Here is a 16267-nt window from a genome sequence, read left to right on the forward strand (position 1 = left end):
TGGACCCTTTTTCTGAAGAAGGGTCCAGACCCGAAACGTCAGCTTTCCTGCTCCTCTGATGCTGCTTGGCCTGCTGTGTTCATCCAGCTCTACACCTTGTTATCTCAGATTCTCCAGCATTGGCAGTTCCCACTATCTCTGAATCATAGAATATGAGTTCTCTGAGTGGGGCTATTAATCTGGTACAATCAAGGAGCCCTGGCTGGCAAATATAAACAGGAGTGTCACATGTACTGTGCACTCAGAGTTAGCTCTGAGGGTGCTGGATCAGTGTCAAGGACTCTCTACCTGTGAAAGAAAGGTTGACTTGGTGACAGCGTATGAGCCTCTGTGGAGTTATTTCGGAGTATAATGTGGGAAAATGTGAAGTTGCACATTTTGAAAGAGAGAACAAAAGAAAAGTATTATTTAAATGGAGAAAAGCCACAAAAAGCTCCAACACAAAGAGACTGGGGGAGGGGGGTGGGTGGTACTTGAGCATGAAACACAGAAATTTAGCATACAGGTACAGCAGGTAATCAGGAAGACTAATGGAATGTTGGCCCTTATTTCAAGGGGGTTGGAGAATAAGAGCAGGGAAGTCTTACTGCAGATGTACATGATACTGGTGAGCACATCTGGAGTACTGTGAGCAGTTTTTCTCCCCTTATTTAAAGAGAGGTGTTACTTAATTGGAGGCAGTTCAGAGAAAGTTCACTAGGGTGATCCCCAACATAGAGGGATTATCTTATTAGTAAATGGTAAACAGTTTGGGACTCACCGGAATTTAGAAGAATGAGAGGGAATCTCATTGCAACATTGAGGGGCTTGAGAGGGTAAATATTGAAACGATGATTCACCTCATGGGAAAGACTACGACCAGAGGGCATAGTATCACAATTAAGGGTTGTCAATTTAAGACTGAGTTGAGAAGGAATTTATCCTCTCAGAGGGTGAGAGTCTTTGGAATTCCTTGCCACAGAGAGTTGTGGGGGCAGAGTCCTTGTGTACATTTAAGGTTGAGACAGGTAGGTTCTTGATCAGTAGGTGAATCAAGGATATCGAAGAAAGGGCAAGAAAATGGACGAGGATTGTCGGATCTACTGTGAATCTATTGAACGGCAGAGCAGGATCATGGTGCCTAATGGCCTACTCCTGTTCCTATTTCTATTTTGTTTTGGCCTCAGTCCAGTGAGCCTTCATTGAATGGCTTCTAAAGCATTATATCTTTTCTTAAATAAGGAGGTCAAAACTGTACACTCTAGATGTGGATTCACCATTGTCCTGTACAACTGTAGCAAGATATACCTATTTTTATATTCCATTTCTCTTTTCATAATCAATAAGAATCTATTTACATTCCTGAACAATTGCTGTATAGAATCATATAGGACAGAAGAGGCCCTTCAGCACATTGAGTCTGCACCAACAAAGCCAGATTAGATCTACACTGGTCCCACTTTCCCGCAATAGCCTTGAATGTTATGATACTTCAAGTGATCATTCAAGTACTTTTTAAAGGTTATGAGATTACATGGGATGCCTCAACTACCCTCTCAGGCAGCCCTTCCAGATTTCTACCATCTTTTGGGAGAACACTTTTTCATCAAATCCCCACTAAACCACCTGCCTTTCACCTTAAAAATGTGTCCTTTTTAATTGACCCTTCAACTAAAGGGAACAGCTGCTTTCCATCCACCTTATCCATGACCCACATAATCTTATACACCTTTATCAGGAACCCCCATCAAACTTCACTATTCCAAAGAATACAAATCAAACTTATCAGCTTCTCTTCATAGCTAAAATATTCCATCCTAGACAGTGTCCTGGTGAATCTCCTTTGCACCCCCTTCTATCACATCCTTCCAAGAGTGTGGTGTACCCACATACTTACTTCTTGCGATTCATGTACGAGATACATCCAGGTCTCTCTGCACCTCAATGTTCTGCAGCCTCACTACCTTTCTATTCTTTCTGCCAAAGAGACATTTTCCTACAGAATATTCCACCTCCCAAATTTTTGACTACTCATTTTTTTTTACATTTATTCACAGGACGAGGATTTCACTGACTAGGCCAGCATTTATTGTCCATCCTGGAGGACAGTTAAGAGTCAACCACATTGCTGTGGGTCTGGAGTTACATGACCAGACTAGGTAAGGATGGTAGGTCCCTTCCCTAAAGGACATTCATGAACCAGATGCGTCTTTGTGAAAATTGGCAATGTTTTTACAGTCATTATTAGACTCTTAATTCCAGATTTTAATAGAATTCAAATTCCATCATCTGCCTGGGTCCCCGGAATATTACTGAGGTCACTGCATTAACAGTCCAGTGATAATACTACTAGGCCATTGTCACCCCTATACATATCCACCCTTTGCAGACTCTTTACTACACCACAGCTTATTTTCTTATCTATCTTTTGTGTCATCAGCAAATTGAAGCAACAATACAATGGGTGCTTTTATCCAAAAAATTAGTCATTAATATAAATTTCAAATCGTTGAATCGCCAGCATTGATCCCTGTGATGCTTCACTCATTTTGTCAATCCAGAATGACCTATCTATGACTACTATGTCTTGTTATTTAACCAATCCCCTACCCATATTATTGCATAATCTCCTAGCCACGTTATTACCTCACCTTCTTTCCCATGAGCTCTTATTTTTCATAGTAACTTTTGATGTAGTGTGGCACCTTGTCAAATGACTTCTGGAAATCTACGTATAGCACATCCACAGGTTGCCCTTTATTTACACTGTTACACCAAAGATTGGAAAGCTGCATAATTTTATCCTACTTCCACTTCTTCACTGGTCATAATAAATTGTACGTTTAAGTCGGCTAATTATCACGTTCAGGTTATGTCAGAGTCAGTATTAAGAACAAGTCAGCCAAGTTTCCTCATTACAGATAATTAGTTTATAACCAAGCAAACTTACAAACAGCTGTAAAAATTATTGATAAATAATTTGATTGTGTAAATATATACATATCTGTCCTCATAAGAAATGAACACACAAATATATGCATGCCTGAGGAGAAACAAAGAGACGAAAACTCTGTGCAGTGTGACCTTAAACTACCTTGGCCAAGTAATAGTTAAATTTATGTGAAAAAAGGATAAGTAACAGATTGTCCCAAACGGTTTTCTGACGCCAAAGTTATTCTGCATGCACATAAGTTGTAAGCACTGAGGTGTTTTACTGGAAGTGTAAGGTATTACTGTTTGGCTAAAATCCCTTTGCTCCAGACTGTGGGGTAGATTGCAACAAATCCTCTCTCGGAATCTCCATAAGTGAAAATTATAATATTTTGTGTGTTTTCAGATCTCACGCTTTGCTTAGAGAAGTTGCAAAGAAACAGAGAGGGAGCAATGGCTGCTGCCCTTCAGGTGGTCTCAAATTTGCTCTCACTGAGTTCAAAAATGTATCAGTGTATTCCCATTCTCAAACTGGGCTCATGTGACCTCCATCTGCATAACTATTTGAGTCCTTACAGGCTAATGTCAACTCATTCCAACTTATTGCTTTGCACCCTGTGCCTTTTCCTTACCAAAATGTCGTTTGTTTAGAAGCTGAAGATATCCATAATCATAAAAAGTAATATCTGGAATCACATCTCTTCCAACTAACATTGAGCACTTCATATCGGTTGGAGAATGCTGCATTGCTGGACATGGAACCTTTCTGATAAGATCTTAAACTAAGGCACTAACTTGCAGTCAGGTTTGGGCTTAAAAGATGATATAAAATTAGTCAAAGAAAAAGTTATTGAAATACTCTTCCAGAAAGTAGATGATCTGATTAATTTATTGTTGTGCACCCTTTGTGTGCACAAATTGACTGCCAGATGTGGCTATGTAATAAGAGTGACTGAGGTTTGAATGTTATCTATTAGTTAGAGAATAAGTGTGTACTGACATTGTGCTGTATAAAATAATGAAACTACAGTCAGTTATACAGTCATACAACATGGAAACAGACCCTTCAGTCCAACCAGTCTACGCCAACTATAATCCCAAACTAAACTAGTCTCAACTGCCTGTGCTTGGCCCATATCCCTCCAAACATTTCTTATTTACGTACTTATTCAAATATCTTTTAAACATTGTAACTGTACCTGCACCCACCACTTCCTCTGGAAGTTCATTCCACACGCAAACTACTCTGTATAAAAAAGTTGCCCTTCACGTCTTTTTAAATCTTTCTCTTCTCACCTTAAAAATATGTCCCCTAATCTTGAAATCCCCCACTCGAGGGAAAAGACACACACCATTCACCTTATCTATACCCCTAATGATTTTATAAGCCTCTATAAATTTGGCCTCAACCTCCTACGCTCCAGTGAAAAAATTCCCAGCCTATCCAGTCTCTCCTTGTAGCTCAAACATTCCTTTCTTGGCAACATCGTGATAACTCTTTTCTGAACCCTCTCCAACTTAATAATATCCTTCCTATAAAAGGGCAAACCGAACTGGACATAGTACTCCAGAAGAGGCCTCACCAATGTCCTGTATGACCTCAGCATGATGTCCCAAAACCGATACTCAGAGTATTGAGCAATATAGGCAAGTGTGCTTAAACACCTTCTTAACCACACTGTTTACCTGTGACGCAAACTGCAAAGGATTATGTACCTGAACCTGTAGGCCTCTCTTTTCTAAAACACTACCCAAGGCTCTAGTTTTAATTGTATAAGTCCTGCCCTTGTTCGTCTTGCCAAAATGCAATACCTCGCATTTACCCAAATTAAATACCATCTGCCACTTGTCAGCTGATTGACTCAATTGATCATGATCTCTTTGAAATCCTGGGTAACCTTCTTCACTGTCCACTATACCACTAAGTACTCACAATATGCTATATACTTTTTGTTACAGGTGCTAAAAAATATATAGCTGTATAAACAAGTGCGGGATCATTCCAGGAAAACAAGATGTCGCAGCAATTCAACTGTTGGTGGCATCCTGTTTGCACTTGCAAAGATAAAATTAAACAGAACAAAGAACTTCAAAAGCTGGAGATCGGAAACAGACAAGAAACAGAAATTGTTGGAGAAACTCAGTAAGTCTGGCAGCATCTGTGCAGAGAAAACCAGACCTGCTAAGTCTATCCAGCAATTTCTGTTTTTGCATTTGCAGAAAGCTGCTGCAGATTGAATGGGCCAATGGCCTCCTTCCTTGCCATAATGGCTTAAGAAGCGTAGAGGTTGAATTTTTTTCCAATTCCAACTTTGACCTAATTTAGTTAGTTAAAGGATTCAAATGGACATTTTTCCTAACACCAGCTAAACAGATGGGCATTAAGCAGTTATGGTGAGGTGACACAAAGACAGATAAAATGCTTCTGTTTAATAGGATACGATAATGTAATTTTTTTTGAGAAACCTTGCAATTAACATTAAATAGGAGAGATACAAGTCCAGTACTTCTCATGTATTGTTAACGTCAGTTTAAATTCTGGTAAGTTTGTTGCAGACTAAACAGTATTTGGGGAATGTGCATTTTTAAAATTGACTCATAACTGATGCCATGAACATTCATTTAAAGAACTAAATGCAAAGCAGGTTCCTGCAGGCAAAACAAAAACACTTCTAAAATAACAGTCAAATAGTTGACAAATAATATTATTTACTATATCAGGTACCCATTTGAACTGGTATTACTGCAAGAAATATGTACCCTTAGTTCTTTCGCCTAGACAAGGAGCCATTACAATTAATCAAGACATGCTTGAGAATAGGAATTAAGGTGTGGATGTATAACATCAAGGAAATTTTAACAAGGGCAAATATGAGAGTAGCATTCTTGTGATTAAGCTACGTCAATCGTTTCCTAGTTATTTGCTTTGTATTCTGATTATTGACAATACTAGGTCCAAATATATTGGAAATTTCACAGAGAATTGTATTTCACCACCTTGGATCAAAGTTGTAATGATATCAATGACAATTAGTCTGGTTTGAAATGAAAACTGGTAGTTTTATTGATCACTTCAGATACTCAATATAGTCACAATCAGAAAACCAGATCACATAGGCCAGTTTAACTCTTTAAACACTCTTGGCAATTGTTGTGTGTTTCATACAAATAATGCCAGGTTCGAGACAGGCAGAAACTAACCTGCATGAACTGATATGATAATCTGAAAGAAAGGATGGAAATCTACATATAAAAGCTCTTTAGAAATGGGCACTATCAAAAGGACAGCAAAGCACTATTTCCCATTTTCTCATGAGAGGAGGTACCAGCTATCAAAAATATATTTTTCCCATTAAGGTGTGCATTGGAAAGTTATTTGAATGGTTCAATTTTGGTTCAGAGTTTAATGGGCTTGTAGTTGGTTCTGAGTTACCACAGGTTCCGTTCCTTCCAGGACACCTTGGTCCACTCCTCCTTCCCTCCCAACATCTCCCCACATCCCTATGGCACCTTCCACTACAATCCCAGAAGGTGTAATACTATGATGCTGCTTGGCCTGCTGTGTTCATCCAGCTCTGCACCTTGTTTCTCGGATTCTCCAGCATCGGCAGTTCCTACTATCTCTGGTGTAATACTTGCCTGTTTACTTCCTCCCTCCTCACTGTCCAAGGTATGCCTTCCAGCAGAAGTGGTGATTTACCTGCACTTCACTCAATCTAGTCTATTGTATTCCCTGCTCACAATATGGTCTCCTCCACATTGGACAGATGAAGCGGAGACTGGACGACCCATTTGCAGATCACCTATGTTCTGTCTGCAAAAATGACACTGAGCTTCCAGTTGCCTGCCACTTCAATACACCACCGTGTTCCCTGCCCAACATCCCTGCCTCGGGTTTGCTGCAGTATTCCAGCAAAGATCAGTGCATGCTGGAAGAATAGCATCTCGTTTTCTGCTCGGGGACCCTACAGGCGCCAGAATTCAATATCGAGTTTAATAATTTTAGGGCTTGGGCACTTTCCTCCATGTCTTTACCCAACCCCTACACACCAAGCTTTGCCATCATATGGGCTGCTACCACAAACAACCCATTGTCAGCCACTGATAGACCCCATTAACAGCTATTCTTTCCCCCAGGCTGACATTTACCCACTCCTTTGTCTGCCAATTGTTTTTCTTGCTCTCTGGGCTTCATCCCCACCTATTGGTTACTCCTCCCCTCTTTCCCCACCCCATCTTCAACATATATACCAACCTTTTCCCAGTTGCTTTCAGTTCTGATGAAGCGTCACTGGACTTGAAACGTTAACTCTGTTTCTCTCTCCATCGATGCTGTCAGACCTCAGTGAGTCCAGTAATTCTTGCTTTTGGTCCAAGTTACTGAATGCCTGACTGAAGGCCAACTTGGTCATCACTAATAGGCCATATTAACATTCATAACAGTAGATTTTTTCAATGCAACAGGTTTGTCAGATATGTTTGTAAGTTTATTTTTTTTTAAATTGAAAATTTAACATCTGCAAATTATAGATGAACCTGGAGAAGCATTTTGATGTATTACTACAACTGCCTTTCAAAACTTGCCACACACAAATCAAACCTTTTGATGGTGGCCTTTTCAATACGTTGTTTTCATATTCTTCTTTCATGTTAATTAAAAAAAAATTCTGGAGTCACTGTCTTTAGTAAACACACTGAAATAATTATGCAATTCCCTACATGTCCAACCGTGCTTAGAAACTTGATGCATCAATTTCTGACTCTGAATACATTCAGTTGGAGACAATGAGGCCAATTCTCCAGTCAATTCCAATTAATTCACCTTTTTCAACACCGTTATGTGCTCCTGTAAATTCTAACATGATCCTCGTAGTGTTTTCTCAGGTGTAGAGAACCTTCTACCTAGCATACGTCCAAATGAGAGCCCTGCAGTGTTTAAAGAGAACGACTCCTTTCAGTTGGAAAAAAGAACAAGATCATTTCACAGGAGGTGGCCCTGATGAAACTGGCAATACTGGACCGTACTTACTATGACAGCATCACAGGTGGTCAATGCTGTATCTTCAGTTCATTGGTCATGGGACCAATATTTAAAAAGTTCCAATTCTGGACAAGAATATCATGGCAGAGAACACATTCATGTCTACTAAAAGAGAGTTCGACATTATGTGTATGTCAGGCCAGAGGGCATGAGGAGAAATCCCAAAGAAAACCATGTTCTCTTTTTTATTTCCACGTTTAAATTCTGCTTCTTTTAAAAATGGACAACCTTGCTGGATTCTCAAAATATCTGTGGTTGATTACAGGTTTGTACTTCAAGAAGCCCCTGCATTTTACAGACTTTCCAGCCAAATCTCACAGCAAGGCTTGGAGATGAGCATTCTGTCTCCGACCGGCTCAGGGCAGAGGAAACACACAAACCCATCATGCTAAAATGGACACAATGCTTTTACAATTATCTCATGACCTTGCAATGGAAACTCTGAGGTAAAGCTACATTGTTAGCTTACCGATGTATCAATTAGCCTCCTTGAGATGGGTCATCAGCACCTGTAATAAGTCTTTGTCACATGACTAAAATTAGATCCTATTGAATTTCTGAGCTATACAATTCTGTGATTCAAAATCAGTTGCTGTTGAACCTCTGGAAAGACAGAGAGAGCAGGATTCCAGGCTAAATTGACATCCTGCCTTGGACCTTCCATTCTCCAAATTAATAGCCGGAAAGAAGCCTACATTTTTCCCACAAGGAAGAAAACTACAGGGCCCAACCCACCAAAGAAACTATTCTTGCATATTGACCTCCTTATAGTTCCAACTGACATAAACTGCTTTTTAATACTCCTGGATTTACCAAAATGTATAATTTGTCACCTATCTCCTCTTCTGTCCTGTCTCCCTTTGTTTTCTGAGTACTTGTCTACATGAGTGGAGTAGCAAAGAAATTCCCCTGTGTTTTGAATGTTTTGTTAACAAACTCCATCTATGACTTCATCTTGAAGGATTTGGGATTATCTAAAATAAAATGGAAGCTGAAAACCGGCAGTGCGGAACATCATTCAGCCAAAATCAGCATGCGACAAGTGCAAACAAGGAAAGGAGTAAACCAAACACTACCTTGATGTTTTGGGATTAAGAGGAAGAAAGCAATCATGATTTAAATACATTCCATTCCCACTTTGTCTGTGACACATGCAAGCAGACTACAGTATGCTGCCATATCTGTTACAAAGCCTGCAGACCCTACTTTGTTTCTTCTCAACCTCTTAAATTTTTCTACATGCATTTCTACCTTGGTCGCTGACAAAAGAATAGATCTTTCATATTTGCATGTTCCTCCATTACTCTGCCATGGCAAAAGCAGCAACACATTAGTTGACTTCTGGAATTAGATGGGTGGGATGTAGATATTCAGTTAGTTATATCCCAAGGCACAAAACTTAATAACTAAGCAAGGTAGTGCACTATAAAGGTAAGGAAGAACTTGTCTGAATTATGTCAGCTCAAAAAAGTAATTATTCACACCAACTTATGCTCTTCTAGCATTCAGTCTGTCCTTTTGCCATAAAATACCACAGTTATTCTGTGTAAAGCTATTAGTTACACCTTCTACTTGAACTTAAGTTGCCTTTTTCCTTGGGGACGGGAATCTCACAGGACGTGGAGCTTAATTCTGGGAAGAAGCGATGTGCAACTTAGTACCAGAGTACCCTCAAGTAATGCTGAAACCCACACAACACAGATACGGCCTGATAGTATACTCGGAGGCGATGAAAATTACAGAAGTCAGTCAACAGAATCAGAAATGTTTTGTGGAATTGATTTCAGGTTTATTAACTTATAACAATCCAATAACTGTACTACTACTTAATATCTCTGAATTCAATTTTTACATCAGACTTACTCACCAAGGCTAGTTCACCCGCCATATTTGCTTCATAAGGTGAGTCACTTGTTCCTCCTGTAGGGATTACTGCCATAATGGCTGGACAGGCCTCTGAGTAGAAGGTGCTGAGACCTAAGTTACTGACAGCTCCAACTGCCACTGTAAAAATACTGTTCACATACCCATCAGCACCACAGTGATCCTTAAAAAGGCCACCGTTTCCTGAGGCCCAGATGAAAATACTTCCTTTCCCACCACGACCCTATAAAAGAAAACGTTTTTCTCCTAAGTGAAGTATACTGCCTTTAATATATTCAATTATGACCAGCTGCCATATGATGTCTTTTATTAAAAAAGAATAAATTACGAGTTTTGATGTGCACAATTTTCTAAAATAAAGGCCGTTTACAAAATGTTTGTATTTATTTTATGATATCAAAATATTGTTGTAAAGATCACCATATATTGCCTATTACTAATTGCCTTTGAGAAGGTGGTGGTCTGTGGTCTTCTTGAACTATTGCAGTCTGCATTGTGAAGGTACATCCAGTGCTGTTAGAGGGAGTTCCAGGATTACTTACTCAGTGATGGTGAACAAATGTCAATATCTTTCCAAGCTGAAATAGTAGGTGATTTAAAGGGGAACTTGCTGGTCATAGTGCTCCCTTGCAGTTGCTACCATTGTCATTCTAAATTATGAAGTGCTGCCAAGGAAGCCCTACTGGGTTGTCATGGTGCATCTTACAATAAGTACACAGTACAGCCAAGGTGCACTGCTCGTGGAGAAAGTGAATATGCAAGGCGGTCAATGGGGTGTCATTTCAGTGTCCTGGACGGTGATGAGTTTCTTGAGCATTGTTGGAATAGCGATCATCCAAGCAAGTGGAGAATAGGCCATCACACTCTTGACCGATATCTTGTAGATGGCAAACAGGCTTTAGGGTGACAGATGATGAGTAACTCGCAGCAAAATCCATAGCAGCTGCCCAGCTCTTGTAGGCACCATACGTATATGGCTGGTGAAGTTAAGTTTTGACCAAAGGTGCCCTCGCTGCAAGAAATCCTGTTGAATAGAACTCAACGACGAAATGCCATTGAGAGTGAACAGGAGTGTGGAAAGCTTGAATGTTACTTGCAATTTAACAGCTGAAGACTGAATGATGTCCAGATCATGTTACCTGCAAGTGTGGGCTTCTTTATTATCTGATAAGATGTCATCCCCATTTTGTAGCTTCTTTAGCATGACATGCACTCATCCCCTTATCTGGCACACTCTCTCTCTTCCCACCTGAATGGCTGAGTTAGGAGGATCGAAGAATGGACACTTCCAAGGCTACAGCCATAGTCACCACTACCCCCCTTCCACAGCTACCACCAGGTCCCTCCGCCACAGCCACCACCATTCTCCTGATCCTACTCCCTCCCCAACTCTGAACTCCTTTATGTGTTGTAATTATTGAACTTCTATGGTATTTGAATCTTTTTGTTCTCTTTAAAAGGGACCCGACTCTAAAAGACTTTCCCCGAGGCATTAGGACTTGTGCGCAATCTTTACTATCAATTCTCATATCTTTTACCTTCTCTGCACCTTCTTGTAGTGCTTTGGTTGTCAGTAGTCTAGGGCCATCAAAGTTCTGCCCATTGTCTTTAGGACCCCAACAGCAGCTGTAGATATCTATATAGTTGTTATTGTAGGTGAGAGATGCTGCTTCTAAGGCATCAGTTACTCTCCCATCCAAGATGCGGATGCCTAAAACAGAAACATTTAGTATACATTTATGCTGAACACTTCATTTTATATAACAACTTACTTTTGAAATGCCATTACTATTTTTTGGTAATGCAGTGATATATGAAACAATTAACCTTTCAACAACAGCAGTAGTTATAATGCCGATAAGCTAAGTTTTATGCTAGTAAGCTGAACCTAGGTTCCAAGTCTTCACCATATTTATGACTAAAACAGTGCAAAATATCCTAATATATTCAAATTTGCTAATGACACAAGAATTGATTGTATAGTCATATGTGTAGTCAAGAGCATAAAACAACAAATAAAGATTAATTGATTCAGTACAAGTGTGAAGTTAACTATTTTGAACAAGAAAAAGATACATTTGATGATTATTTACATGGTGAAAAGCTTGGAACAGCAGATATACAAATAGATTTGGGGACTCATGTACACAAATCAAGAAAACTGTCATGGCCTCTACAAAATTTAATTAAAAAAGCTAATAGAATGTTACTCTTTATAACTAAAGGTCTAGAATATAAAGGTAAGAAAATGTTTCTACATGTATATAAAGCACTGGTCAGACAACATATGGAGTTGAGTGTATAATTCTAGGCTATGCACCTTTGAAAGGATATACTAACCTTGGAGGGACTACCTTGCAAATTCATCAGGGCTCAAAGGAATAGGTTGTAAGGAGAGACTGCACAAACTGGGTTTAGAAAGATTCTAGGTGATTCATTTGAGGTTCTTAGGATTTTGAAAGAGATTTATAGGATAGTTAGAAAGAAACTTTTCATCCTAGTGGGGGAGCCTAGGACAGGTTGACATTAAACGCGAAACTAGGCTATTTAATAGAAAATTTACAACATTTCAAACAAAAGATAGTAGAGATGTGGAACTGAGTCCTATAAATAGCAAAATAGGGGAGGTGATGGCCTAGTGGTATTCTCGCTAGACTATTAATCCAGAAAGACAGTTAATGTTCTGGGATCCGGGTTCCAATCCTGCCATGGCAGATGGTGGAATTTGAATTCAATAATAATCCAGAATTAAAAATCTACCGATGACCATGAAACCATTGTCAATTGTTGGAAAAACCCATCTGGTTCACTAATGTCCTTCAGGGAAGGAAATCTGTCATCCTCACCTGCTCTGAACTACATGTGACTCCAGGCCACAGCAATGTGGTTGACTCTCAACTGCCCTCTGAAATGGTCTGGCAAGCTATACAGTTCAAAGGCAACTAAGGATGAGCAATAAATGGTGGCCAGCCAGCAATGCCCATGTCCATGTCCCACAGGTGAATACAAAAAAAAAATACAATAGCTCAAGTAGGTATAAAAATGGGATGAATAACTGTTTGCTAGCCAAGGATTTAAAGATATAAAGCCAAGGCAAATGAAAGAAGTAACAGTTCAACCATGATCTCACTGAATGGTCTATCCTTTAAACAAGTAGAGGAAGTGCTGGAGAAACTCAGCAGGTCTGGAAGCATCTGTGGGGAGAGAAACAAGAGTTCACACTTTGAGTCCAATATGACTTCTCTGGAACTACCCCTGTTTTTGCTGTTTTCTTATGTTCTGGTATTAAAGGTGAAGCTGCAGAAAAGAGAATATTGGTCAGGATGTGACTCTACTTAGGAAGAGAATATCGTTCTGTTCCCATACTATCATTCAAGTAACATAACTATTTTAATTTGTACTTGGATTGATCATCCCAATTAGGAAACCCATAGAATGTCAGGATCAGATTTATTACAAAACCTACTAGTTCAATTTTTGATTTCTGTAATCCCAATAAGGTAATGCGAGTGAAATTGAGCTCATTTTTGTTCCTACATAAAATAAAATGGTTAAGCAGGTCCTTTAATGGGTAGATTAAACATCTAATCCTCTCTGTTGCAGTGTGGGTGACATGGAAAGCAACAGTTGAGGCTGGGATAATCTGAAGCATCTTCTTGCAGTATTAAGCAAAGTTTAATCTCACTTTTCTAGATCAGTAAAGGCAAGAGAGTTCTCAGATAAATAACAAAGTCAACAAATTATTCACAAAGAAACATTTGACTATTCAAGTATTCAAGTAATCTGGCTATCACACATTATGTTCTATGTTCCAACACATGCCAACTTTCTCACATCCTGTAATGTGCAGTACTGTCTCACGTCCCGGTTCCTGATTCCTTTACACCATCTTTACTACATCCATTCCACAAATCCCATCTGATTGTAACTGCAGAATCTGGTCACCACAGCAGCTAATTAGTACCTCAGATTCCGCTGACAGGAGAAGGTCAGACACAATACTAGGGAATGCCAGGCCACATGGGGATGGGTGTGCCAACATTTGACATTTAGCAAGCCATTCAGAGGATACAATGGAAATAATTGGCCTCTACAATGTTACGGCAGTTGGATATGTGGCAATCTTTGTTCTTTCACTGGGACCTTCTCCTTGTTTAATGCATAATTTGTTTTCCTCATATGAGATTCACAAAGTAGCTGATTAAGATGGAATATCATTCAAACAAACAAGAGTTAACGATTTCCTCCGGGGGCTGCAAGCCAAGATACAATGGAGGATGTTGGCTACATGTGAGCAGTCATTCACTCTATCCTTCACCTTATCTCTTGCACCCAGCAATCCCATGACATCTACTTGAGGAGTTCAGAGAGTGAAGGTGATGAACTAACACATCGGAAGGCAGAGAGGACAAGAGAACCAAATGATGCAGAAATAGAAGTGGCCTTTGATGTATGAGCAGATGAATTAAAAATGACAACTCAGGTTGCAGAGCAAACAATAGTGATCACAGGGACCCTATCATGAAGGCCCATCTGAGACTGAGTTCCTAAAATGGTCTCAAAAATTAGCTTGCAAGTATACTTCCTGCTGGATAAAAAAACAATGGAATGAATTGGCTCTTATCTGGTGTGCAACTTCTTGTAACTTGAATGTAGGAACAAATTACTGCAGATGCTGGGATCTTTACTGAAAAAAGAAATGCTGGAAATCACAGCGGGTCAGGCAGCATCCATGGAGAGGGGCAAGCTAATGTTTCGAGTCTAGATGACTCTTCATCAGAATCATCTAGATTTAAAAATTTTGCTTGCTCATTCTCCATGGGTGCTGCCTCACCCACTGTGATTTCCAGCATTTTTGTTTTCAGTTCTTGTTGCTTCACTTTGTCTTCATGTTCCAGCAATTAGCTTACGCAGTATAGGTTCAGCTTGAAAGTACATTGTGCAGTTCGAACTCATTCAGAAGAAGACTTGGAAAAATGGCATGACAGCATTTACCCTCCTGGTTTCTGTCTTCATTCTGCTGATGTTATGGCAGGTGAGCAAGTGAAACTCTGCAGAATTATACCTTTAGTATGTATTTAGCTATACAAGGTAAATCTGGTACAGGTCAACAATAAAATACATATAATCTTTGAAGGATCTAGAAAGATGGAAAAGGAACAGGGTTATCAACTGGGGCTAAGCAGTAACGGATAAGGCTCATCACGGAGTACCATTAGGCAATGCTGTGGTATGTAAGTGGGTAAAACAGCACAGTGTGAGCAAAAATCACAAAACAAAACAGACAAGCATTCCACGTTCTGTATCCTCCAGTTTTGTCATCTGCAAAAATGCATTGCATCCCTCAACTAATCATAGTTTCCTCAATTGGTGTGAGCACATGCCCTGACAATGGTACTTTTTCACATCCTGCCAGCCTATCCTGCAAGACAGGACAGAGTGGGCAAGCATGTACCATGTTTGTGAAAATAGTTTCATATTCATGCTGTGATTAAGATGGATAATTGTCATGACAGCAGTCAATTCGGTTGAATGTGCAAGAGAAAACTTGAGTACATGTACAAAAGTGTGATTGCAGGAGAGAGATGGCGAGCAACTAAAGGAAGCATTGAAAGTCTGTGGTGATGCAGAGCTAGGCAAACAGTAAGAGACTTGTGAATGGGAGCCTTATCTTAGAAACTCTGCTCAAGTCATTGAATACTTTGCTCTGAGGGCAATGTTGCATGCATTGGCATTGCAAGGAACTTTGCACCACTGCTGTCGTGCTATTTGGTAGAATCTATTAAAGGGAATAACCCTGTTGTCTCCCTGTCCAACAAACATTTTCATAGTGCCATCTGAAATCCTAGATCGGGTGACAGGTGGGCTGAGGCTTCTCCAAAGCCTGGTTTCAAAAAGAAGTGAAGGATAGGGGCATGTCCATTAGGAAACCTGGCCTCATAGTTGACGAACAGTCTACCTATCAGTATTGGCAGCTGTGAATCTCATATTGAGATTTGACCACCAATATCATTATATAGCTCCAGGATTCCTGACCTACTTAATATATACATGAACTGAAAATAACTGCAATGTCTTCAGGTTTAAAATGAAAAAGATTCAGCTCCTTCACTTCTAATCAGAAATGAATGATCTCTGCTTGAAAGAGATCTACGTGTAAATGTCATTTGAGGGCAAGACCAGGTTTAGCTGTAGTTCCCAACATTAGAACAGCCTACACAACAGTTCCTGCTTCCTATCATACTGCACCCTTTGTTCTGGTGCAGCAATTCAGCAGCAAGGAACCTTTAAGCATTTGTGTATCACAGTATTTACCAGATCTTTAGGCATGAGGCAAGGATGAGCACTAAAATGATAGCTGGCATGGTACAAGACTTAATATACAGACACTGAGGAGTTCATTACTGTCATTGGATTGCCGTGCTTTCTGTG

General features: G+C 39.8%; 1 protein-coding gene across 1 annotated transcript in view; it reads right to left on the reverse strand.

Moving 5' to 3' along the window:
• Window positions 1-16267, reverse strand: part of LOC109933936 (PC3-like endoprotease variant B) — a 746762-nt gene that overhangs the window by 266432 nt on the left and 464063 nt on the right. The window contains exons 10-11 of the mRNA XM_048598131.1: window positions 11374-11546; window positions 9819-10058 (exon numbers count right to left, since the gene is read on the reverse strand). Coding sequence (XP_048454088.1) covers window positions 9819-10058; window positions 11374-11546 — 413 coding nt within the window. The remainder of the gene's footprint in view (window positions 1-9818; window positions 10059-11373; window positions 11547-16267) is intronic.

The sequence above is a fragment of the Rhincodon typus genome, chromosome 6 (assembly GCF_021869965.1).
Source record: "Rhincodon typus isolate 14 chromosome 6, sRhiTyp1.1, whole genome shotgun sequence".
Classification (NCBI taxonomy): Eukaryota; Metazoa; Chordata; class Chondrichthyes; order Orectolobiformes; family Rhincodontidae; genus Rhincodon; species Rhincodon typus.